Below are 26,395 nucleotides of genomic sequence, written 5' to 3' on the forward strand. Positions count from 1 at the left end.
AATAAACTGGAGATGATAATTAAAAGGAGCTATATGTAGACACAAAACTGTTCATATAAGTGGATGACGTACAAAATGTTATAGTCGCACTGTGGTTAGACTGGGTTGCTCTACAGTTGCTTAGGAAGTATGCGGCTATAACTGGGCCAACATCAGAAGTGTCAGTTCTAAAATTGCCCTGAATTCTTAATTGTGGAGAATCCTGCAAAAATAACACGAGTGAGACAGAGGGGAGTGCAAAGATAGCTGTCTATAAATATTTAATAGGGCTGTGAAACGGTGGCAGAAAAACCAGCCTCCTGTTTTCTTTATGAATACTGATTGACACATATATCTAAGCATGTTTAAAAGTTTTCACGTTTTTATTTATTTATTATATCATAATTCTACAACAATTGAAGTAAATATAAGATTAAAATAAGTCATTACAACCAAACCTAAACGACTAATTAATTAACTACTAATTAGGAGCCATGACTGATTTACTTAGAGCTAAGGGACAGCAGTGAGGCTAGAGATTCAGTGTCCCGGCGTCTCTCAGTGAGTTCACAAGAGTTCCGCGTGCATTCATTTGTATTCACCGCCATCTGCTGGAGAATGAGAGCGTGACACCCGAGCTCTGTTGCATTCAGCTGCTGTCGGAAATACCGCAATTATTTGAAAGCGTAGCGAAGACATAGCGATATTAGCAGTGTTACCGACGATGATTCGTCTTGTTTTTACCTGCCTAAGAGACTATAATTTGTAACTACACACTGGCCAGTTGTTATTTTACATGTGTTTCACTGCTCTTGAATTGTACTCCTAGCGTGGCCCGTAGACATTAGTTCACGGGAAAAACTTCTTCTTGATTTATGAGTTAAAATTATGCTCACCAAAATATCTTAATAATATATTCGAGGTTGTTGTTTTCAAAAAATGGGGCAACAATCTGTAAAGCTAGTTCTCATTAGTTTCAGAGGCGGAACGGAGATTTCCAAGTAGCGTAAACACAGCACAGCCCGGGCTGCTGATGCGGATGTTGCTGCTGCTGAAATGAGTCGCAAGTAAAACACTTGTTTCCGAAAAGTTTGACCTCGGCTTTGAAGATGTCGGGCAATGTGTGCCATAGACAAGACAATGCAGCATTGTTGGCACTCGCTGCTGTTAGTCTGGGACTCATAACCATTCTTAGTGTGTGGAAGTTAAAACAGTTCAAATATGGGCTTATAAATGAAACTGGAGGTGCAATGTTTTATGGTAAGTACCCTTAGCTGATTAGCTTATTTAGAATAAAGAGTACGGAAGCCGTTATTCAACAACACTTCCTGAACTTAGAGGTTAAGTAATATATCAGAACGTTAAGAAAATAAAGTCCATTTTGGTCACAATTTATCATGTTTTGGGCTTTAGTAGGGATGTAGAGAAGGGTCACTTAATGTAAGCTTGCTTTAGTCACCATTTTTATATCTAGAACACAGTTTAGACTTATTTATCTTTATGGGAAACATTCATAACTGACACAACAACCACTAGCAAGTTAAGTTAGCTAAGTTAGCTTAGAAAATTGATGCCTACAGGCTAATGATATTTAAAGGTGAGAAATTTGAATGACTTATGTATATGTGGGTGGTTATTTGGTTTTATGGTCATAAATTAAGTCTGACTCAGGTTTTTTAATTTAGGCTAGCAGTACTCCAAGTAAGCCTCATTAATTGCCAGTTAGCTGCAGATTTGCTGTTTCACCAATGTTTCATCACTATAACATATAATATAAATAGTTTCCTTTAATGTAGTAGGCTACATTTATGTATTTATTGTGGGCTATTTGTTGTATAATCCTCTATAGGAATGTCAGAGTAATTTTTGTCATACATTTTTGCATGATGATGATGATGATGATGACATACATCTTGATTATTTTTGTACTGTCTTTCTTGGATCTAATAGTTTCATAATAACATCTTTTTCTCTCTTTATTTCTTTGGTTTCTTTTTTGAAATCCTCTTCAGGTATGCTTCTGGGATTAGCAGTGAGATGTGTGCCATTTGACCGAGGAGTGCATACAGAGAGTGTGTGCAGTTGTGGTGCTCTTAACAGCACTCCTACTATCCTAATGGTCAACCTCACATCACATGTACACTGTTACAGGCATGTCGGACACAACCAAAGATGCTCAACGACCTCAACCCCTCATACGGTAACTATGGCAGATTTGACCTTCACTGCAAATACATATAATAAAAAAACAGTGCTTCACATTGTGACACAACAAAGGCACTGGTGAAACAAGCAGCCCTAATAAAACATTTACTTTAAAAAGCTGCATAATCAATATTGCAGTAGGGACATCTGAAAACAAACAGCAGCACAAAGGATGCTTTCTTTTCCTCTGATGTAGTTTTATTTTATCTGAAATACATATTTTCTTCATTGCCTTCCCTTTGATCGCATCTATATTTTGTCCCTTGACTATGTTGGGTATTTACTTCAACAGTCTCCTCTAATAGTTCTTAGTTATTGGTTTTCCTCTAAATTGCCCACATGGTCTGTTTGTTATTAGGGAAGCGAGAGAGCGGTAGTACAGGGAGAAAGAGGGCAGGAGAACAATTTAACCTATATTAGGTTTTATTAAGGAACAGATAGGAGGGATTACATTTTCAGGTGTGCTTTGTGAACAGGGGGAAATTAGAAGACAACTAAAGACAGAAACCAATAATTAGACTATATACATAGACTTTAGTAGAACAGATAAAGAAACACAAAGGGTCTGATCAATGTGTATGTATTTTGTTGCAGCTGCAAACACAAACTATGTGAATACAATTAGAAAACCCAATTTGCTTTTTCTTGAAACTTGTGTTCTTCTCAAGACCATCCCACGTCACACCCTAGTTGTGCGTTTACATGCAGAATTCCCATAATGAGATACTGATGCTGGATTGCTCTGCACTGCAGAAAAGATGTGAGATAGTTAGGTAATCTCAACAGGCACTGCAGCATTTTACCCCCAGATAGAGATGGCCATCTCAACCTGTGACACAGAGCACAGTAATGGATGTGAATAGCTACCATCTGCTATATGCTGTAGGGGACTATATATTGTAAGCAGTATTCCAAAGCACAAAATGCTGTGTACATATCCACAATGTTTTTATTATCTAGTAGGCATTTGCAGCACTGGGGATGATGCTGAGTGTTAAATTAACAGTAATCCATTATTTTCATAAAGACTGCTGACTCAAAGAGGCTCTGTTAGTTGGTATATCATTATTTTCTTTCATCATGTTTTGCTACAGAGAACAAAACTGAAACTTCTGTTTTATCTTATGTTACCCCTTACAACATGATATAATATACTATCAGTCATATACATATTGGTATGTTAATACTGAGATTCATAACCTTACATTTTATTTCAAGAATAATAAGGGAAAAAATCAGAAAAACAGAGGAGTTGAGTTGCTTTTGGTCGCTTTTATTTGGAAGGAAGATTTATGTTTTTTAATGCTGAATATTTCATGTATCAAGTTTCATGCAACGGAAGTAATGCTACAACTACAGGGGGTGCTTAAAGCAGAGTACTGCAAACTACTCACAGCAATTATGTGTTAAAAAGGAATTAGTCAGTGCCTCTAATATCAGTGCTAAGTAGGAGAGCCTAAGCCTTGAGATTGGCCTCTGGTTGTCATTAGCATTATTACTGTTTTCTGCCTTGCTTTCATATTTTAGCTGTGGTATCAGACTGGTTTGTCATATAAAAGAAACTTAACCACTGAGCCAGGGATTCAGCCATAAGATGGCCAACAAGAATGACCGCATGTGGAATGAGTGTATTTGAAAATGTATCTCTTAATCTCAGAGAGATATTTTCAACCCAAGAGAAAGGGAGTAAGTGAACCATGATTCTTGCAAATCATCTGGGCCAAGTGTAACTCTCCACTAATGGCTTGGAGTCTTTGGCCTCTTTGAATGCTAGGGTCTCATTAGCACACCAGCAGAAGATACCACAAAGGCCATTACATCGGTCAGACTATTCTGTGTAGCCTTCATGCCATTAAGCTTGCTACATATGGGGACCTAGCAGGGAGAGATAAGGATTTCATTGCATTACTGAGTCCATTATGTGCCACTGGGGAGAAAGGCATTAAAGTTTGTGGTCTGATTAAATTTAGTGTTGCACAGCTGAAGAGGCAATTAGTGTATACAACACACCTCCATCCTCGATTCTGTGGTGCAGGTGGCCCTTAAAATAAAACCAGGAGCATATGCATAATTTATTGATTACAGTGTCTGTATTAGTCTCTGTTATGCAGTTTTTCATTTGTCATGCAGAGGCCGAGCAGTAGAGAAAATACATATATATTGTGCTGTGTGGGTAATTGCAGCTGCAAAAAAGTAATTTATATTGAGGCAGGCGATAGAAGCAGAAAGATTGGAGCAATTTGTAGCTCTAGCAACTGTTTCAAGTGTGAATTACTGAGAAAGTATGGTGGCTCTCCAAAGTCTAAGCGTTGCTTTCCAGCATAAGAAATGATAATTAAAAAAATTCAATCTTCCACGTCCACATATACACATGTGTATATGTTCACCCAAATGTAATGTGTTCTGGAAAATAGGATATTTATAGAGGCAGGCTTGTTTTCATTCATCCAAATATTAATGCTATTCAGGGCAGCTTCAACCTTTTGTCTTTGTTTTTAAAAAGCAAAATCTAGGCCATTCTCAAAGGTCTGTGACCACAGTCCTATTTCAGCAAGCATCATCATCATCGCATCTTGCCTTTTAGACTGAAATTTAATTGAATTAGAATTTTTTTTTTGTAATATTGTAACCTTGCGGGATGTAGGAATCAGGCAAAGGTAGAATTATTTTGATCTGAATTGAATATCACTGCGGTTTGATCCTCAGAATGTACCCATGATAGACATAAAAAGGATTCAAGTATGAAGGGCATGAAAGGCTACCTTTCTGAGTGGCTTGCATTGCATCATATCGGCAAGGATGAGAAACAGACAGAGAACGTGTGCAGTATGTACAAAAATGCAGCGCTCTGGTTCCCAGTTTATGTTGAAGGTAATGTGGGTTGTTATGATCATCTGTTATCTGAACACGTGTGGCTATACTAATGGTACTTGCTTATTCCCATTCTAATGAAAGCTGGGAGTTCTGTGGTGAAGACTGACACAACCAGTTAGACTTCTCACCCTGTATTATACTTTGCTTTAATCAGCTGTGGAAGTCTGAGTCAGGGCACTTGGACAGAATACTAATGCAGTACACAGTAATCATATTATAGGTGACCGAGGGCTCTTAGGTGATGTAATGCCTCATCTAGTGGAAGTTTGTTTTGGAGAAGATATTTGATTTTCGTTTAGGTACATGAAATCTTAATTTTTGGTAGCTAACATAGCCGCAATACTGGCACATAAGCCTGAATTGTCACTTTCTCCATTTTCCCATCAACAACTTATGGTAGTTATTTATTTATTTTTTGAGAGAGAGAAGACAGATAAGGTCATAGTGGTACCTGGCGACTGTTGTGACACTTGGATTCAAAGAGAAAAGGAACTAGTACCTCTCTGCCAAACCAGAGCGACTGAAGCGAACAATGTGTGTGTTTCTTTGTGTGTGTGAGTGTGTGTGTGTGTAATATCTGTCAGTCAGTCACATTCGGTAAACGGGAGTCCTCTCACTCCCCATGGAACCCTGTCAGTCACCAGCACAACAGCTCTGTCTTTTACAGGAGACCTTTGATCCTGTGGTCCTTTTCAATCTGTTCCTGCCACCCATCATCTTCCATGGAGCTTACACCCTTAATCAGGTGAGACTGCCGTCCTGACATGTCTCCAAGAATGGGGAAAACAATATTATTTTAAAGGACTGTTCTTTTTACATCAGTTTGAAAAAGCACTGCCTTGAAATTTAAGTGACTGTGTCATATCCTCTTAACTTGTTTGTTTGGTATTACTGATTTCTGTGCCTTTCTATTTCTGTTCTAGAAACGATTCATTGAGAATATTGGATCTGTTCTGACCTTTGCTTTTTTGGGTACAATAATCAGCTGTATGACCATAGGGTGAGTAGTCTTTGTTCATTCACATAAGTTAACACAACAAAAACATAATAAAATGCCCAAAAATAGAAGAAGAATAGCCGAGATGCTGGATATAAAAACCTTTCAGATAGCGCCACAGGGCACAATCTAAGATGGGTACGTATCAATATTCCCAGGGTCCTAGGTTTTAAGCCCAGGCAACTAGGCTTCACACCTGTTATTCTAAGAGTCATATACATGTATAACTGCTGAGGAACAGAAAACCCCTTTGACAAGTTGCCACAATAGCCCATGTCCTTTCAGGTTCCCATTATGTGCTATGTTTTGGCAACATAGGGAGAGTACACATATAGAACTGGAGAACACAATGAGAAGATTAGGATGACTCAATCTATTAACAATAGCATAAACTTTTTTGGTTTAGTTTATTGACACCACTAAAATGTATTTTGTCAGTGACAGAACAATAAAGTCAAGTCATTTTCTCTTTCTTACACAATACAGTAAGAACCACATACTGTTATAGTATGATTTTTCTGCAAATAACATACAGTACATGAAATCAATGTCATTTATTTTTTTGTCAAACAAAAAATTATGTATGACATATGTGCTTCACAAACAGAAACCAAGATGCTTTTTTTTTAAAACTTATTTTTTGTAAGGATCTTTCTGGAGGAGGAGTTGTTGCAGCTGTGAGGAGCTTCTCTGTTTGCTTGGCGCAGTGCGTCAGGGTAAAACAGGCCTTTTTGTCATAGCAGGAAAAGCACAGGTGTAGCTAATAACATTAATTACCACTCTGTTCTATGCAATTATTGCAGTAAGCCATTCCAGTGTGCCAGTGTGCACAACAGTAAGACTCTGGAACTGACTGACATGAAAGGGAGCAATCAATAATGTAATTAATTACATCTGTGCTTTTCTTGCTACGACAACTCAAAAAGGCTGGTAAAACCTCTATAGTGAACATGAACAGTGCACTCAAAATTTCAAGCAGAACTTAGTTTTGGCTTCATTCTGTTTCACAATGTGAACTTAGCATTAGTATGTAGCACAGAATTCATTGTGTGTAGCTTTGCTGTTCTGGCCTCATGAAGCTAGATGGCGCTCTCAGACTTTGGAGGAAATTGAGCTCTTTGCAAACCAGTTGATCACTTACTGAACACAGAGACTGTGTGAAAACCTCATAACTCCAATTTTGTTGTTTGCCTGTTAACAGGGGTCCTCTATGATCTTCTATCAGCAAAATTTTAGCAGTCCTTGATTTTCTAAAAATCTTTCAAAGTGTTATTTTTGCACCCACAGCAATACACAAACAATTTTTCCTCTGTATATAAAATGTAGCATCAATATATATTTGATATTCTGAAACTTTGCTGCTAGGTTATTGTGCTTGTTGTTCATATTCATGACATTTTCTCCACTCTCTAATCATTTTATTGTCAGCTGGCAAATGCTCCTGGGAAACGGGGCAGGGTTTGACACGTTGGGTCACGTAGACATTCTTTGATGCTAGGTGCCAGACTTGACCAATCCTGTTGCTTGTTAGTGAGTCTGCAGTATCCTATAGGGGAAAGGGAATGTCATGGGAGTGAGGGACCCTTCCTGACTCCGCTGACATTCACTTCCTTTCTCTCTCTGGCTTCGTCTGCCTGTCTCAGCCTCTCTCTCCCTGTCCCTATATCCCTCTCCCTCTCACACACACACACACACACAGTGCACATCATTACCATAACTTCAAATCTCCCTTTAGGATACATGATTAAGACAGCTTAGTTGCTCTACCTGAGGGCAGTATTTTAAATCCGTGCCTTGGGGACAGGTCATGTGCTGTCACCATGGTAACAGAGTCATGCCAAAGGACAGAAAGGTTCCCTTGAGGATGAGCTGGTACACTGATTATTATGGGATGCTTCACTGTAACAGGATTAGTACTTAACACACATCAGTAACCAGTCAGAGTCTGGACAGTAGTGTTAAATGCTGTGGAAACATTTTAGTAAGTTGTTGTATCTTTATAAGGGGGAGTGGTGCATTTTGGGACAGTTGTATTTTAGATTTGTTTTACTGCCAGGCCCCAGAGCTGATAAAAATACTTCTTCTATTTTATTTCTGTCACAATGCCCTTCACAAACTCTCCTCATGGTTTTTAGTCTTTTGAGTGTTTCTATGCACACACACACATACACTCATAATTCTTGTGCCCTTTTATTATGTTGGAGTGCTTATAATACTGTCATTAAAGGATGCCTTGGGCGGAGATGGATCGATGCTGAGATGAGCTGTCTGACAAGAGCATTTGTCATATGTGTGGGTGTGTGTATACAGGTGGGTGTGGGATAGAAGGTGGGGCTGTAGGTACATGTACACACACAAGCACGATAAAAGTGGTTACATTTAATGTTACCCAGCGTAGTTACAGCTTTGTGTGTCCACCTGTGCTAAGCAGCCACTGCCTGGAAACGGGTCAGCTCACCTGCTGGTAGTGTCTGGCCTCATTACCCAGACTACTCCGGGGGAAGCCCTGCTGTGGTTAGAGGGATGACTGATAGGCCTGCTCTGGCTAGCGCTCCCTGATGACCTCACTGTGTATCCTTCTGTCTGTTTGTCCTCAATCCCAGGGCCTGCGTCTATGGCTTCACCAGACTGATGGTGCTGTTGGGCCAGGCAGCAGATGGAGACTTCTTGCTCACCGACAGCCTCCTGTTTGGTGCCATCATGTCAGCCACTGACCCAGGTAGTTGGCCTTATAAAGGAACTCCTACAGTAACTTTCATCACTTTAGAGTTGCACAGATCTTTTTTTTAACACTTGTGGGTTTGTACAAATATAAACTAATCATACCTGCAGCAGCTTTCTGCTCTCCTTTCCAAGATTCACACTTTCTTGCTTGAGAACACAAGCAAAAAAGCCAAAAACATTCTCAGGAATGTTTAGCCCTTGCTCACAATGAATATGTAATATGAATATGACATATCACAGGGATCTGCCTTGGGTAAACACATACAAGTCAAATCAAAGACACACATGTGTTTAGACTCCTAATGCAAATGTATATTTCTCATTTCTGCAGGTTCTAGGTTTTGATTCGACACTGCAGATTCATGCACTTCTCTGTAGTATTAGATTACATGATCAGTTAACATATCAGATAACGTGTTAAGAAAGGTCACACCTCCTATTGCACACAGGTAAATGTATGTGAAACATCCTGATCTTGCTTTATACCGTCTATACCCATCCTTTTCTCTGTGTTTGCACAGTGGTGGATAACAGAGATTGCTAGCCAAGCCAATATACAGGAACAAAGTCACGATGCCCTTTCAGTATATGTAACTGCTTTGAATTCATTGTGCCTTTTTTCCTAAGTGGAACCACAATATAATCTGTGTTCTTCAAGAGCAGTCAAGTGGGATGTCATAAGGCATCCTGCGACACAGTGACAGTGGCAATGTTAATGTCCTCATTTGGTAATGAATTATGTATACGAATAAGTGGTTGATCTGGGTGAGTGTCAAAGAGGAGCTTTAGATTATATTGCAGCTGTCAGTCTGACTGGCATTTTTCCCCCATGCCACTCTGCACTTGTCCCTGCCGACCCCAGCGCCCTCGTCACTTTGATTAGAATCATGCTGCAATGCATCGATGGCCCAAACTCCAAGACCCCTCGGCTGTCTCCATCTCGTGCTGTCCAAATATAGCGCCAGCTCTCTGATTTTTCTGAAAGGGAGCCATTAAAATTTCTGTCCCTTTCTCTTCTCTCTTGTACATTTGCATTCACAGCGGCCAAAGCAGCCAAACAACAGGCACGGACGTGCACACACACAGACATAATGGCACAGTGACTCTCAAAGCAGTTCAGTGCTGAAGAATAAGGCTTTTTATCCGTGTCATAACCCATGTGTGACAGCTCTCTGGTCGCTGACTCATTGTGTAAGTGCAACTATGTCACGTACTGACTGAAATGACAGAGATCTTGAAAACACTGTGAAAGTCATCACAGGCTGCCAGCCAGGCTCTGAGCGAAATGGAAGCCCAATTTATTTGCCACTTTGCTTGCACTAGTCTCTGTAATATAACAGAGATATTTGATAGTCTGGGGTCTTGTTGCAGCTTTAATGACTTGATGCAAGCTTCCTTTGAGAGCAGCAGATAGTTACACCAGCATGAGGATGTTGCTATTGCCAATATAATATATCATTTTTATTAATCTAGATGCTGATATAGGTCTGTAGCTACCACTGAAGATGCTAATTTCATGTCCTTGTATTTCTGAGGATTTTAATGACAAAAGGAGGAGATTACAATCAAAATTAATTACAGAGAAATTACACATTGTGGACTTTTTAAAGATTAATATGATATTCTTTAGAGGCTTACATCTTTCATCAGTTAAATTGAAACAAATGAAGATATTTTGTATTTCTCCTTGAAAATTGTCTTCCTGGGAGTGTGGAGGATGCCTTAAAGGAGCATTTAGAATAAAATTTACAGAATATTTAAATGAACAGCTGGATTAATACATGATGTGAAAAAAAACTATCAAATTTGGAAATATTTCTGTCTTGTCAGACATTTCTTAGACAGGTGGCATGGCACTATTGGGAGATTTGGATTCATTAACTTAGGATTTCAGAAATCCTGGCAACAGTCCTGTGCTGACAGTTGCCTCACAGAGAGGAGGTATTTGAGTTCTGTGTCTGGCCATTTCTGTGTGGATTTTATAAGTTCACCCATCGTCTGTTTGGTTTTTGTCTGGTTTCCTCTCATATTCCAAAGACATGATGCTGGTCTGGTGGTTTGGAGAAATTAATATCAGTATGAGTCTGTTGCCCCAATATGGGCAGAAGATAGACCGCAGTCTCTGCTGACTACTCAAGGATTTAGCAAGCAGAGAAAATTGCTGAAAAAATTTCTAGTAAGGGCACTGGCAGATCTAATGGTAGCTAAAGTTGTATACAGCATCTTTATATTTATCTTTAAAATATTCCTCTTGTAATGTTTTACACTGGACAGAATCTGTCTTCTGGATTTTTTTCTGTTGACGGTAGAGATAGCCAATGAGTAACAGTCTAATAAGTCTGAAAATCCCTTCTGATAGTCTTGTAAATATATGCTGTTTTTTTGAGGCAGAAATGACCCTAGCATGAACTTATTTGTTTGTTTCAGTGTGCATCTATTGATTTTTTAAAATAGTTGGTTTTATGTAAGTCCCCAAAGCTCTGCAGCCATGAGACCTGTTCTTCTCAGGCTCAGTAAAAGACACATGGTTCAGGTCACAAAGTGGAACGCCTGCTGTGCTGCTTCCTCTAGCCTCAGGGATAGTTACAAAAGGTCGGTGAAACCCTCACTTAACTTCTCAAAGGAAAGACAGCTTTTTTTTGGCACTCCAGTTTCTTCCCTTTCATCTTTGAGTTTGTATTTATATGTTTATATTTTTTCTTTTTCAGTAGTTCTCCCGACACGGACACTGCACACATACATATTTCTCTTAGTCTGTCCAAGCTGGAGGTGATGTCGGAGTTGGAAATGACTTGTCCTGGACTAGATGCCAACTACCAAGACTTAAAGTGAAAATACAGTTACACATAGGTATCTGCACAGAACTATGGATTAATATTGCAGCAGATCATTTAGGCATAGATGATAGGCCACAATTACTATTTACAGACACCTTCATTAGCAAGATGTAATAGGCTTAGACATTGACAAGTTAAGAGATGCAATGTGATGTTGTGAAATTGGTAAGATTTCAACAAAGAAAGGAAGCCTAATTTAGTACTGGAACACTGTGTTTTACAATCTGTCAGTCTCTGTGATCTGACTGTGTATTTTAGCTGTTCAGCCACTGCAATTGTCTTTACCATGGCTACATTCTGCATATTTAGATAGAGTCAATTATTTTGATACTTGTGAAAACAGAAACTGGTTGCATTAAGTACATAGGTCTGTCTTTTGAGCCCAAACATTTCAGGGTTTTTTCCATAATAACTCTTTAGTGTCAAAATGTGATAGGTCATAGATTTCAGCGCAATACTGGCATAAGTAACCTAGAGAAAAAAGGTGCAGTAGTAAGTTCTGTCATGTCTTCCATTTCTTTAAAGCTTTAATCAAAATGGGCAGACACTTTTCTTTTTTTTCTCAGTGCTTTTGAAAGGTAATTAGAATTAGTGGAGATTTTGAAGAGAACTACTGTTAGATCCAGAATAAAAAAAATAAACTGGAAATCTACTTATTATTATTATTAAGTACTGGTTTACTTGTGCTCATGCCTTAAAAATTTAGCACTTTTTTTTGTGGAGCTGGGGAGATTATAGTAATTCCCTGTTGACCGTTATCTCGTTCCTAATGCGTCACTCTCAGTATTATATCTGCCTAATTTGGTCAAATCAGTGAGCAAATCCCATGCTCTCTGACTGAGATAGCCGTGAGCTTTGCCCCTGCTAAACCTCTGCAGCAGGGTAATTTGACCTAATAAGGCTCCCATTCGACCCTTTCAACTGTATTATGTCTGAAATAATTGTCTACTCTCTCCACCTTATGGTGTTGCTGTGGAAACTGATGAACACTTGACAGCTGTAGGACGGGGTTGCCATGACAACACAGCCAACCCGCACCCTTGTGTATGTGTGTGTGGGGCTGGTGCTTGTTTTTTTTTTTTTTTTTTCCTGTCTTGCAGTGTGAGTGGTGCACGACATGCTGTCATCAGCCAGGCATTATGGGAGCAGGGAGATGGAACGATCCTTACTCCAGGGCCTACCTCACCCTCTCCAGATAAAGGATTTTCCCCAACCAGGAAGAGCTTTAAACCTGTCAAAGGACCAAAGAGCCAGATCTGTCAAAACAAGTCCTGAGGCTGCTCTCTTGCCACTGCTCTTATTGTCAATCTGGTCGTATCCTGGCTGTGATGCCCTCACTGGCCTGGTATTCACTACAGGGCCAAACGGCTCTACCGGAGTTCACTCATTATTCATATCACAAATTTTCCTGAGACTAATATATAGGATTCAATTTGCATCTTGGTCTCAACAGGTAGAATATTAATCTACTGGGAGCTGTTGCTGTTTCGAATATGATATTGTCTTGGCTTCACAATGGCTCTGAGTTTCTGTTTCCCTGTCCATGCCTATATTATTGTAAATGTGTGTGTTTGTGAGTGTGCATGTGTGTTGACTGTATCCATATCTGACATTATTTTTATCATATGATAATTTTGTTTTGCTTGCAGCCTGATTTCCCTTGTGGGAGTCATAATAAGGATGTGTGCCATTTATTTTTTCTTTCTACTGTATTTATCTATTTATATATCTGTCTACCTATCTGTGTATCCATCTGCTTATCTCATATAATACACGTAATCTAATCTGATAATCTAATCTACAGTATCAGTAAACATAGTGCTAACATTGCCTTGCAGAGGGAGATTCTTGACGTGTCACGAAGTTCAGAGCATGTCACTGTCTCGTCAATGTCAGTATTCTCCCTGTCACTCAGTGTCAACATTTAGCCGCTCCTGCTGTGCCAGGCATGTTGTGTGTGCACGCACTCATTCATATGCTCAGCATCTTCCCGCTTGATGTTTACCGTTGGTGAACTCACCGTGGAGTTCAGCTCGTATTCTTCTCAGCAGTCGCAGTGTGTTGAGAGATTCAGCTGTATAAATAAGTGAGTAATAAGCTGTTTGTGTTTTTCACCACAGATACAAATTTCATCACAAATGAGCTGAGAAATTGCTTTTCTGCATATGATGTGGGATGCAAGTTAAAATTTTCATCTTCATTAAGATGGAGAAATAATATTGACTGAATATCTATTGACTACTGATCCTAAGCTGCAGATGGCTGATCAAAAGGAGCCTTTCAATTGCAGTATGAAGATTAGAAAGAGGTCATAACTGCTGGCCACAGGCAATACAAAGAAATCCAAATGACTGTAATGACTTCATTTATGGTCTAAAATCATGGAAGCAAGGAGTTTTCATAAACTAAAGATTCTGCCTCTTTCTGTGCTATGAACCTTTTCTTGCTAATAAAATATATATAAGCAAAGCACAAGAGATAAGGCACAAAATGAAGGATTTTATTTACCTAGAACTTCAATGTTCTTGTGCAACCATCTAAAATGTAGTATTTTTTAAACTGCCAAAAAAAATAGTGGGAAATTGTTGTCCTTTCAGCATTTTCACTCGTGGGTTTAAACCAGGATTTGTTTTTTCCTCTGTGATTAGTAACCCAAAGGCCGCTTTGTTCTTCCTTGTTGCATCACAAAAAGGAAACATTGGGAAACAAGAAATATGAGACATCTCAGAGAAATTCATGTAAGAGGCTTTATCACCTCTACCCAGCTTTTGACCTCTGTAGATGATTCACACCTTATCATCACGTTAGGGTTGAATCATCTATTGTACAGGGGTAACAGTAAATGTGGGGGGCTCTTGCAGTCATCAGTACTGGTGAAACAGACAATACCACACAACCAAGTCCAATTTCCTTTGACTTATTACTGGACATCCTGTTCTTCTCAGCTCAAACCCATACAAACTTTCCTAAACTAGATTGATGCTTGGATACACACTTTTGGAAAATTTTGCAGCTCACCCCAGGTTGTACAGGCATTTGTAACAATGTTTCAGCCCTGTAGTAGTCTTGCAGTCATACAGAAACACCAAACACAAGTGTTATTCTCAGTTTACTCTTTTTCCATTTCATTCTTACTCTGTGATATGGTTGTCTGGCAGTGCAAGGAATATGCAGACTCATATTTGATAACTGATTTTTAGTTGATTTATCATCTTATCATCATGGCCAATAGTTCCCTAATTCCCTCAGGGTAGAATGCCTAATTTTGTTCTTAAAATTATCTGTGATGATTCCATGTTTTCCAAATTTTCCCTGTGCCAGTGCTCTATGTTTGACATGCAAACAGTGAACAGTACCATTTACAAGTTGCATTCCATCCTGGGTAACAGTCCTACAAACACATGTAAAACACACACCCAACTATAGGCCCTCTCCGTGTAAACCTCCATGTCAACACAAAGTCTTTATGCAAGAGACACCTGAGTGAGAAATATGTAGGGAGGAGTTCTTTGTGTTGCTGAACAGTGAGTGTATCTTAAATTATTTAAAGCATGGAGCTTTCTGCCTGTTGTGTGCCCCATCCCAAATAGACTGTAATTGTCTCCCTTTGGATTTTTTCAGCTGCAGTATTTTAGCTCTAATCTTCTTTTCCCACCACCATCCTCTCAAGATTCCCAAAATTTTAGATGTTATCTCTCTTCATAGTAAGAGCTGTAGGAATGCCCCAAGCTAATAGATGCACTCCCACATATATTCACGCTCATTGAACACAAACGCGATATGGAAAAGAGACACGTGCAGCACTAACAATAAGAAAATTGTAACATCCCAAAACTATCAACACCCACATATATACAAATCATATCAAGCAATTCAGTCATTTACTTTGCTCAGATGATTTGCAGTGTCTGTCCTTGTTGCTGCTGCCAATAAATTGCAGATTGCCATGTTATGACTACAGGTGGTACATTATTTTCTGAGAAACAATCACTGAACTGGACAACTATCAGTATACCATGTGTTCCCTATGTAGCGATAAATAATGCCTTAAAGCATTGTGTATTTTCTTTAGCTTGGGCTGAACAAGTCTTTGCTTGATTTAGTTACTCTGGCTGCTCCAAGTGGCAAAATCCTCTCTCCGGTACTGTCAGTGTGCTGACATTTTCTGTCAGCGCTCATTGTTACACTGTAACATTAATTCCCCTGTTTGTAGCAGCAGAGGTGAAACTCCACACCATTTTTTTTTCAGTGTAATTAGCAGAGGAGTTATTGTACTTTCTGCAGTCTTCAACAGAAGTAACTCCTCTTTTGTATTTTTTTTTTTAGTTTCAGTGATTGGCCTGTTGTCAGATCTGCGTGTGGATCTGGATCTACACACCCTGCTGTTTGGTGAGAGCGTCCTGAACGACGCCGTGGCTGTCGTCCTGACACAGTGAGTATCTCGCTTCTCGCTTTGTCTCTGGCCTAAAAATGCAATATATTTCTAAATTTAATTGTGTGGGAGCTCCAATTGGCATTATGGAGGTGGATGTGTGGGGGAAGGAAGGACTGGATGCTGCCAGCTTTAAGGAAAGGGTGTGAATGGCAAAACAGCATGAGTGCCTCAGATGCTATGCAGTGGACTGCGTAAGAGAGTTGCCCCTGGCACTGTCAGCATCTCATTAAGGTACTCAGTGGAGAGACTCACTGCCAGAGTAGAGACACACTCCTAGCTAACAAACTCAGCTAACACATCTACTGTCATAATTCAGACAAAATACAGCATAAAATCCTTGAAGGCTCAGTGAAGTAGCCATGATGCAGTCATGCCTTGTCCATGCTTTTCAATTTCTTCATTGTTTCACTTCCACTTTTTCCACTTTCTCCAGCATTGCACTAAAATACGCATGCTTGTCCTGCTCCCACACATTGCAGTCATTGTCTGCTCTATTTACACAATGCTGGTGAACAAAGCCAGCGAAGTAGACGTGCTAACAGATGGCAAAATGGGGAGCCGAGAGATGGAGATGGAGATGGAGAGGGGGGAGAACTCACACAGGTCCACATTCATGGTCAGGCAGGCAGATAAACAAACAAAGGTGGAAAGGAAATGACAGGGATACAATATGTGTTCAAATTTGTATATTGTATTCACACAGACTGACACATCACATGTACAGTACCTGCACACTCTGACAGCTCCCTCTCCTATCGCACAAATGGGCCCAGACAGGCGGGCAGATGGAGAGAAAAGGAGGCGTGTGTGGAGATTGCTGTGTTCATGCCGTGGCTGCTATCTCTGTGTACATTGAAGCACAGAGGAGGGGAGCATGCACGTCCACCCGCACAAACACTCAGATAGTGCTGTGTTTGTTCCTGGAGTGGCGTGACCGGCCTTCGTGCCATCTCCCGTCACTTGACTGGCTCGCTAGCCTGCCGGTCGCCCTGGCCCCGCACACAAAGCCAGCCCTTATTAGCGAGCCACGCGGGGTCCTGGCACTGGAATTTTAACAAGCTCCCAGAGCAGCTCAACCTTACGCTGATGTGCCCTCTCACAGGCACTAAACTTCCTGCTCCAGCAGCCCTGACCCAGCCACTATTCAACCAGGTCCTGTGTTGACATCTTGAAATTTTTTGACTGGGAATTAGCAGCACCAGACGTCTGAAGATACAGTCTCCAGAAGGTCATGGTGTCCAAGTGACTAGTGGCTGAGTTTAATGAGCTAACACAACTGGAGTCTTTATTTCCATGGAGGGGGATAATAGATTTTCCCTTTTCAGCTTGCTGAGCTCATTAGCGACAGCTTGATTGATTCTACCCCTTTTGCTATGGAGATTAAGGCATGTTGTGGCGTGTGCTAACTCATTTCAACCTGTCAGCATGAAAAGTGGAGATACATTATGGGTTCATTTGTCAATAGTTGAATAGACATTTTTTTTTGGACACTGTACGGATCTTCAACAAACAATTTTCATGTTAGCTTGTGAGTAGCAACTCTCTGTGTCTTCCTGGCTTTCAGAAGCAGTGTAAAATGAAGGCAGAATATACAGCAAACACCACGTTCACATTGCTTTTGCTGACTCAAAGGTTTGACATTGATTTAAAACAGTCCAAGTCCAAAGGGTGTACATGGGAGGGTCTGTGGTGGGTTAAGAAATACTGTCATTCCACAAAGGCAGCCAGCTTCCATCAGCCGCTCGCATGGGTGCCTGTCTCTGCTTGCTTCACCGCAGGCTCTCTCTCTCTCTCTGTGTTCTCTCTCTTCCTCCCTATTTCCCTCTCTCCCCTCTCATTGAGGCCTCTTTTGCACTCAGTGACTTCCATGTGGAAGTCCCCCCGCCAAAAAAAGTAAATATTTATAGCAGTGTGAATAGCATGATGCTGCTGTCTTTGTCAACAACAATAGTATTTCCCTTGCTTCCCTCTAACTACAAGGAGATGTCTCAGAGGCAAGTAATTCAGAATGGATTGTTTTTCAGGGGAGGATTTAACTTCTAAAGAATGCCATGTATTCCTAGGAATGACTCCAATAAATTGCACTTAAAGGCTTTGCTCAGCATAATAAGCATGTGAATTTATGTGCACTGTTCCTGACTGGTTTACACCAAGAAACTAGTGGGCCATATTTCTGATGACTGCACTTGTTTCACAGCCATAAATAATGTTGTTGCTTTAATGTCCCAGTGACTGTAACACACATATTTACTTCTGTTGTAATTATGCCACTTTTTCTTACATGTGTGGAACCCTTATTTTGAGTATATGGTATCATTTTTCTTGTAGTGCCATCACCACCTACAGCCACATGGGTACAGGACACACCTTCGACCGCCTCGCCTTTCTCCACTCTGTTGGCTATTTTCTTGGAGTGCTCGCCGGCTCCTTCCTCTTGGGTTTCATATTCGCAGTCATAACAGCCCTCATATCCTTTCATCCCCTCCCGTCTCTGCCTCTGCACCCCAAAGTCAATTATCACCTCAGCATCCGCCGCAATCTATCCACTTCCTCAACTTGGTAATTGCCTCTCTAACAAACCCCTACTGTACCACCTTTATCAACAAAAGCAACGCGGCTAAGTCTTAAATGCTTCTGCGACATTAATGGTTGCAGAGAGGTCGTCAATCAAGCCAATAGCCTCTGATGAAGTTTCGACTCACGCTGTTGTCCAGCATTTCTCTCTGATCTTCAAGTAATTAGACTTTAGGATGAAAAATGAGGATGTGACATAAGAGGTTTTGGGGCCGAGCTCAGCTCTTATTTACAGTGACTAATCTCTGGGTGTGGGCAAAGCACAAAGTGAGCATTTATTAGATTTCACTGATGCTAACCATAGCAACAGCCTGCTCTTTGTGCTGTCTCTTCAAACAGCAGTTTCTTAAAGAGATTCAGTTTGACACACAGTTGCTCAGTTATCTTTTAATTACTTAACTCTACCTGTCCTTGCTAATTACAGAAAGAAACAGCCAGACTTGTGTCAGCATGTGTTTGGGAATACAGAGCAGCACACTGTCCTAAAACTGTAATATTTACAGAATCTAAACTGACTCATTCTCACTTTCAGATCTGTGTAGTTCTTTATGGAACACTGTGTAAAGATGTACTATATAATTTACATGGAAGTTGTGCCAGAGGGGATGTTTGACAGTGGAAGGGCAAAAGTGGACTGTCGACTTTGTTGGAAAAGTCACAGACAGGACCTCATTAAGACCCAGCAGGTTACTCTACATGGCAGATCACCCTGGCTTAGGAAGAAACCTCTGCAGTTGCTTTTTGTTTGTAGTACTGCAGTGTTTCTCTGCCTGCAGGCAGTCTGCCACAACAGTTATAAATTTGAATTGCAGCTTCAATATCAACCACATATTATACAAGACATTAAATACTGTATGATTACCTTCTTGTATATCTTTAATTCTCTTTCCACCTCACCAAATTCACTCGACTGCACGAGAGCCCTCTTCTGGAAACATCAGTCTTCTTCCTGCTGTCTTGGAGCAGCTTCCTCTCAGCTGAGGCCTGTGGACTTTCAGGTGAGCGCTGTATGACTTATATATCATTTGCGTGTGTGTGTCTCTGTGTGTGTGTGTGGCCGAGCCGGTGCTCAGAGTGGCTGGGAGGTCAGACAGACTACAAATCCTGTTAGTGAACCGCTGCCCTTTTCCCCTCAGGCATTCCTTAGCAACTGCATGCGCCGATTCGCTTACTGCTCCACAGTATCAGTGACACAAGCAGCTGCTTGATTGGCAAGCTCTGCTGCTTTAGAGGCGTCTGCGACCACTTGCAATCCACAGACTTGGGAATGATTTGTGCACATTTTTTGTTGTCCAGACATGACCATCTGTACAATTCCCTGTACAAAAACAGATGACATTTTCTTTCCAGTCAACTCGCACCTCTTGTATATCTGAAAAAAACCTGTTCCTTACTTTCACACACACACTTCACCCTCTGAGAGTCCTTGGCATTATAGCAAGGCAATATTATATAGATGAGAAAGTATTAAGCCATCTCCTCTCTAAGGGGAACTGCAGGTACCAATCCCACTCTGGGCTCAACCCCCATAACTCATTTTAAAATGGTGTCCACCCTCTACTATCTGAGTGTGTTTGCACCTTCAGTTTGGAGATGGCACCTCATATAGCACCAAGGTATAATAGTATTCTTGCCTAACTTTCCTGGAAAGTCAAGAAGTGCTGAGGTCACATGTACAAATACAGCTTCTGCTTCACCATTCTTGTCATTGATTTCTTTCTTCATCACCACAGGCAAGTTTTATTTCTTGTAAATACTTATTATCTATCTCATTTTATTCACTTAACTGATTCACAGTATCTGAAATAACAAGTAGCTTGTGTTGTGAAAAATACTTGGCTCCGCTGTTGGAGCTCAGCTGAAACTGTCCTAAATCTATTTCCTAGTCGATCAGTGGTAATGTAGCCCTGAAATATGAATGTAGTTTACATATGCACACTTGAGTGTTGTTGTTCCTCCTGCCCTGATTGTGTCAGAGGGATTCCACTCATTCAGCTGATGTTGTAGAGCTCGCTCTTACTTGGCAGTGCTCCCTGTGGCCTGTGGAGGAGGAGAAGACGGCTTTAATGAAATAGCTTGACCTTTGTCTATTGGACCCAGATGCCCTGTCTATAAAGTACACCACTCTGAATGTTGCCCAGTGTGGGAGGCAAACAGCAGCAAAAACCTAAGGCGCTATGTGATGCAAAGCCTTGGGTATTTTTAGTAGAGGTACAACTCCTCTGTGCTGTATCATCAGAGCTAATGGTAAAATACTTCATTTTGACTTTAAACCTGCAATGTTATAAAATAAAATTTGATACTGACGTTTAGTCACAGTAATCTAAAAATGAGTCGTGTTGCAATCTTCAATATTCTTGGTACAAAATTGGATCTGACAAAATTAGTCTGTGGAGTGCTGCTCTTTTCAAAGGCCTTTAATGGTCCATCTGTGGTGAAGCAGCACCTCATACAGAGGCACCCAGTGAGCAATGGGAGTCCTCCCTAGTGTCCTTTGGTAATCGAGGCTGTTTCTGTCTCTGTTAATTGCTGGAGTTTAGTGAGGGTGTGCCTAATGACCCTCAGCCTCGCAGGGAGCCCTGTTATCATTAATCTTCTGCCCCTCACAACTACTCATTATTGGATGCATCTCATCTGCTGCCAAGTGCCCTGTGTGTATCTTTGTGTGGATGGTGGATGATGTGTTACCTCTGTCTGTGTTATGAAAACCAAGGAGGATGTTGTTGCCCCTAAACCAAATGGAACCAAAATGAGATCTGCCACGCTGGCATGCTCCATTAGACTTTGGTGAACAATGCTTAAGAGGACATTGGGAGCAGGGATTACTGGAGCTAGCGTAGTGCAGGTAGAGGGTCAGCATTCTGGTGTGAAGGCAGGCGGTGAAGGAGAGTAATCGACTGGCTTCACTTAGCAGCTTGAATCACAGGAGCTATCTTTTCTCTGCTGCTGCATTTATTACTGCCAGCTCTGTCCTCTAACTATTGCTACCCATCACAGTAATTTCACATTTTTCCATCGTCTGTGATTCTCTCTCAAAGCAGAGGGAGCGAAAATGTGAAATTGAATTTCTGCAACAAAGCAAGCATGTCCTGTGAGGCAGCAACCCACCTTTCATGCTAGGCGTTTCAGATTCCAGCTCTCTGGTGCAGGCAGTGTCCTCTGTACAAGCAGGGGCCCTAATCACTCCCTCCACCCTCTTTCCTCTCCCCGTGGAGCTGCTTTTCTTTGCATTTCTTTCCCTCCTGCACTTTACCTTTCATTTGTTTTTCCTTTTGTTAATTTATGCTCCTCTGCGTCTGGCACAATCTATTGTGATGATGTCATTCTTCAGCATTTATTATTCTCGGAGCTTCATGTCTCTGGAGTAGAAATGGAAGTGAAGTTTTTGGCCAGAAACTCGAGGATGCTTGAGTTGGGTTGGACAGCACATTTTCATTAAGCTGTTTATACAGCTGGAATTCACTGGAACCAGGACAATGGGTGGATACAGGGTTGGGTTGGTCTGATCTGCTGTCACATACACATAAGTAGCTGCACACAGGACTCAACTGGACTCTTGGGCCTTTACGACAATCCTTACATGCATTGTGCTGCTAAGACTTGTATTTTATATCATTTCCACATTTAATTAAAAACATCATGCTTTTGAAGTAAACCAGAAGTCAGTTCATCTCAATTTTAAAATTCTTCTTGGTTGAACCACACAGCCCAACAAAGACTCTTTTCACAAATCATTTTCCTATGATGGAGGGACTTCCTACAGCATGTTCTCATCATAAGAAGCCCCCCAAGGCTCAGTGTGTTAACCAGCACACAAACATACACATTCACACAGCCTGATTACATAATACGTGCATGTATAAGCAATTTTTGCATATTGTGTTCTAATCAGATACAGCACATTGTTTAACTCCCTGTTGTCTATGGAACATTCATTCATTTTTTTTCCCATACAGTTTTGTCCACAAATGTTATGGTCACATTTACATCTAACACAAGTCTTGGTTATTCTCCTTTCTGAATTTTTGTTGCATGTTTCCTTCTCTTTTTAAGGTATTGTGGCGGTGCTGTTTTGTGGCTTGAGCCAGGCAAGGTACACCTTTCATAATTTATCCTGTGAGGGCAGGACCAGGACCAAGCAGGTAGGTTTATGGAGGCTGATTGAGACCTATGTCACTGTTGTTTGTTGTATTTTTTAGTCTCCTCACTTTGTTCACATCGCCTTTTGATGCCAATGTTTGTGGATCGTGTGTATGTGCAAGCAATCATTAGTTGCCATTAGTGGACTGGTCGTCCGGTGGGTGTCTGTGTGGGAGGCTAGTCTCCAGCTATCTGCTTAAAAGGCTGAGCACAGATGGAGGCCGGCACACTGTCATACTGTACTGGCAAGCTTCACAGAGGAGCAAATAAATCAGAAATACACACATATACTCATCTATGCATTTATTATTCATTATCTGTGCCACAGTGCAGCTAACTGTTTATCACAGAAAAGCCTTTTAAAAGGCAATGCAGCACAGTTAAAGTCTTTTTCCTATAGAGTTGATTGGTGACGCAGTAGTCAATGTATGTGTATGGTGCAGTATGTTTACTTGGCAGGATGCCTTTATCTAAGTTTTTATGATTTATACATGCAGCTGTAGCTCAAAGGGAAAGACAAAGTCATTTAGCGTACCCAGACACCAGTTAAATAGCTAGCAAGATAAATATTTTTCTGGCATCTCTTGTCCTTGTGATATGCAGTTCTTAAGGGAAAAGGTACACTTATTCAATTAGACCAAAGCAAAGCTGGTTTAACTGATAGAAACAGAAACTAATAAATCATTTATTAAGTCATAACATCTGTGCTAATGTAATCCAACATAAGGGCCTTAATTAATATTTGATTTTTTTAATCCAGAAATGCCTCATTAAAGTGTTTCAGATTCTATTTTTAGCTACAGTAAATGACATCTAAGCTCTCTAATATGGCCTGGATCATTACAGGAACTGTAGACCATGCTGATGAGTTGTAATATTTCTTCTCAAGGAAGATTCATGAGAACGTTTTCTAGCTATCTTTTTAAGTCCAGGAAATCTCCTCTTTTATTCTTTACACATGTTTCCACAAACAGCATGTTTCAAATAAAAAATTTAGCAGGAAAATTATGACAAAAACATGTCTGGTACTAAAATGCAACCACATTATGTCCTCGAGCTGTAGATGTTTGCAGTTGCTATCCTCAAAGGATCAGGGAATAACATCAACACTGGATTTGTTGTGTTTGTACAAAACTAAGCCTGTTTACCCATTTCAGATAGAATCCGAGTCCTTCACTTTTACCCCCCCCTACTCACCCACACACACATGCATACACATCCACATGCTGCCCTGAACCCCTCCACATCTCGGATGACCTTCTCCCTCATGATCCTCTCAATCCCTTTTTATAATTTGTAGCTCTTTGAAGTCGTCAACTTCCTGGGGGAGATTTTCATCTTCAGCTACATGGGATATGAATTGTTGATCTTTCCTCACCATGTCTTCAAAGCCCTCTTCATTTCTGGGGCATTTGTATCCTTTTCTGCTACATGATGGAGCATGTGCACTCCCCTGCTGTGCAGCCTTTGGAATCCACTCAGACCCCATAAATGATGTTCTGTTCGGTTTTGTTCTGGCTCCTTTACCTTTAGTCATAATTCCTATCTGTGCAATCATCTGCCATTTATTTGACAAGAGTGGTCTTCCTGTTTTCTGTCTTACCTCTGTGCTGCTGCAGTGCAGTGATTTCTTCAGTCCTTAAAAAAAAAAAAAAAACAAGAACCTCAGCACTTAAATTGTCCAGGTCTGATCCGGTGAGCTCTGCAAATACCATTCAGCCAGTCGCCCATGATCACCATCTCTGCAGATTAAGATGCTGCAGTGCAGCGTTTCCTCTAAGGAATGCCTATGAAACAGAAATTTAAATAGGTCTTTAATTATTGTTACTGCTGCTTGTTTTCGGTTCTCTAGCAAGGCTCTGCACAATAAAGATGTTTGCCTGTTTGAAATAAGCTTACAGTACTTTAATTTTTGGTGGATTAAGCACTGTATCCCTGTTGAGGTTGACAATTAAATCTTATTAGTTCTAGAAACTCCAGTCAAAGAGGTTTGTGCTGTTTGTTATGGTAGTCTGATCTCGTTAAAGGGAAAACCCACTCTTAAATGCTTTTCACACTGTTAATTGTTGATGTCAATTAATCAGTGAGTTGGCTAATTGAGATCATTTACCGACAGTGATATTGACAATCAATTGATCATTTAAGGCATTTATCAGTTTTTCAATTTGCTACTATTCTGTTTTATATAATAGTAAATTTAAAATATTTGGGTTTTGCCTGTGATGAGCATTTTTCACTAATTCCTAAATGTTATTTATTAATGAAAAAAGACATATTGATCAGTAATGAAATAATCATTATTAGCAGCCTTAGTGGACATCTTGATCACATCCACATACTTTCCAGGCCAATGTACAGACAATGTAGTCTGACTAGAGAAAAATGCATAGCTATCTAAAATATAAAACAAACAGTAAATGTCAAGTTTTAGGAGGGAAAATTGTTCAGAATTGAAGAACAAAAGCTTCTTTTGTACCCAGACTGAAAAAGTCACACAGGCAAAAATCCATTATAGAATATGCAATATGCATTCCTCTTCAGGCAGCAGCCTCTACGGACCAGAATGCAATGCAGCCATATACAATACATGCTATGAAATTAAAGATCCATCAGCTCCTCAATAATACTCATCAAATGGTGAGGTTATACTACCATAACAGCTGTGTGATATTCACAGCTGTCGTATCTGTCAGCTTTTGCCTCCTGAGGGGAACAGAGGGGTAGTAATGGACTGCTGGCTACCGATTGTACAATTGTCCTTGCCTGAGAGCTGGCATGACCATAGCGTATGCCTGAGGAGAGACTCTGGTGGCCGCACTCCAAGGAGCTGTTCTTTCACAGTCCAGTGCCCAGATGGCCAGCAATTATTATTACAATCCATCTTCCACCGTAGGGTCAAAAGAGCCAGAGAAGGAGTCGGCTGAGCAGATTCTCTCTCCAATGCTTTTATGTTCAGTTCGAAGGGCTGCCAGTGCAAAAATGTTTGACTTGAGCACTGAGCCTGTTTAGCTTTGTCCTCAACTGTGCTTCCATAACAAAAACTTGCACTTGCAAAAAATATGGTGAACTACATCTACTGGAAGCTGACCCGGATGTACAAACAGTAATAAATGGAGGTCGAAGTCCTCTTGTTCAGTGCTAAAAGTGTCTATAAAAATGAAATAACCCCAGTGATTCAACCCTGTTAATCGCTCTTTGGTTACGCAGTAGATTTTAATCACTATAGCTTGCAGCCTTTGCCAGTGACAATGGAGATGGGCTTTATTGGAAATGAGGCTGAGATGAAAGTGCTTAATTACCTCCATTCAAATAGCTCTGAGGCCTTTGATAAAGAGAAATGACTGCTTTTGGGAGCAGGATATTGCTTTTGAAAATCCATAGGGTGCATGAGATCTAATATTGACTGCAGGATGCAGCAGAGCTCTGTTTTAGTAATAGCCCTGTCACACTAAGGTCCCCTGCCTAAGATATTGGTCCCTTTATTATTCCAGGCATCATATTTGGACTCACTGTATAATAGCCAAAATCCCATCTCCCCATGATGCTAAAGCAGGGGTACCTGTCTGCACAGATTATCTTTATGCACTAAAATTCAAAAGAGTTTAAAAAATGTGATTTCCTCCAGCCCAG

General features: G+C 40.5%; 1 protein-coding gene across 1 annotated transcript in view; it reads left to right on the forward strand.

The window, feature by feature from the left end:
* Nucleotides 1-1,003: 1,003 nt before the first annotated feature.
* Nucleotides 1,004-26,395, forward strand: part of LOC108881676 (sodium/hydrogen exchanger 9) — a 53,819-nt gene continuing 28,427 nt past the window's right edge. Inside the window, exons 1-10 of the mRNA XM_018673761.2 lie at nt 1,004-1,239; nt 1,992-2,179; nt 5,726-5,803; nt 5,982-6,058; nt 8,659-8,774; nt 15,943-16,048; nt 18,380-18,518; nt 19,518-19,623; nt 22,679-22,767; nt 24,066-24,179. Coding sequence (XP_018529277.1) covers nt 1,089-1,239; nt 1,992-2,179; nt 5,726-5,803; nt 5,982-6,058; nt 8,659-8,774; nt 15,943-16,048; nt 18,380-18,518; nt 19,518-19,623; nt 22,679-22,767; nt 24,066-24,179 — 1,164 coding nt within the window. The 5' untranslated portion in view covers nt 1,004-1,088. The remainder of the gene's footprint in view (nt 1,240-1,991; nt 2,180-5,725; nt 5,804-5,981; nt 6,059-8,658; nt 8,775-15,942; nt 16,049-18,379; nt 18,519-19,517; nt 19,624-22,678; nt 22,768-24,065; nt 24,180-26,395) is intronic.

The sequence above is a fragment of the Lates calcarifer genome, linkage group LG24 (genome assembly GCF_001640805.2).
Source record: "Lates calcarifer isolate ASB-BC8 linkage group LG24, TLL_Latcal_v3, whole genome shotgun sequence".
NCBI classification, from domain to species: domain Eukaryota; kingdom Metazoa; phylum Chordata; class Actinopteri; family Centropomidae; genus Lates; species Lates calcarifer.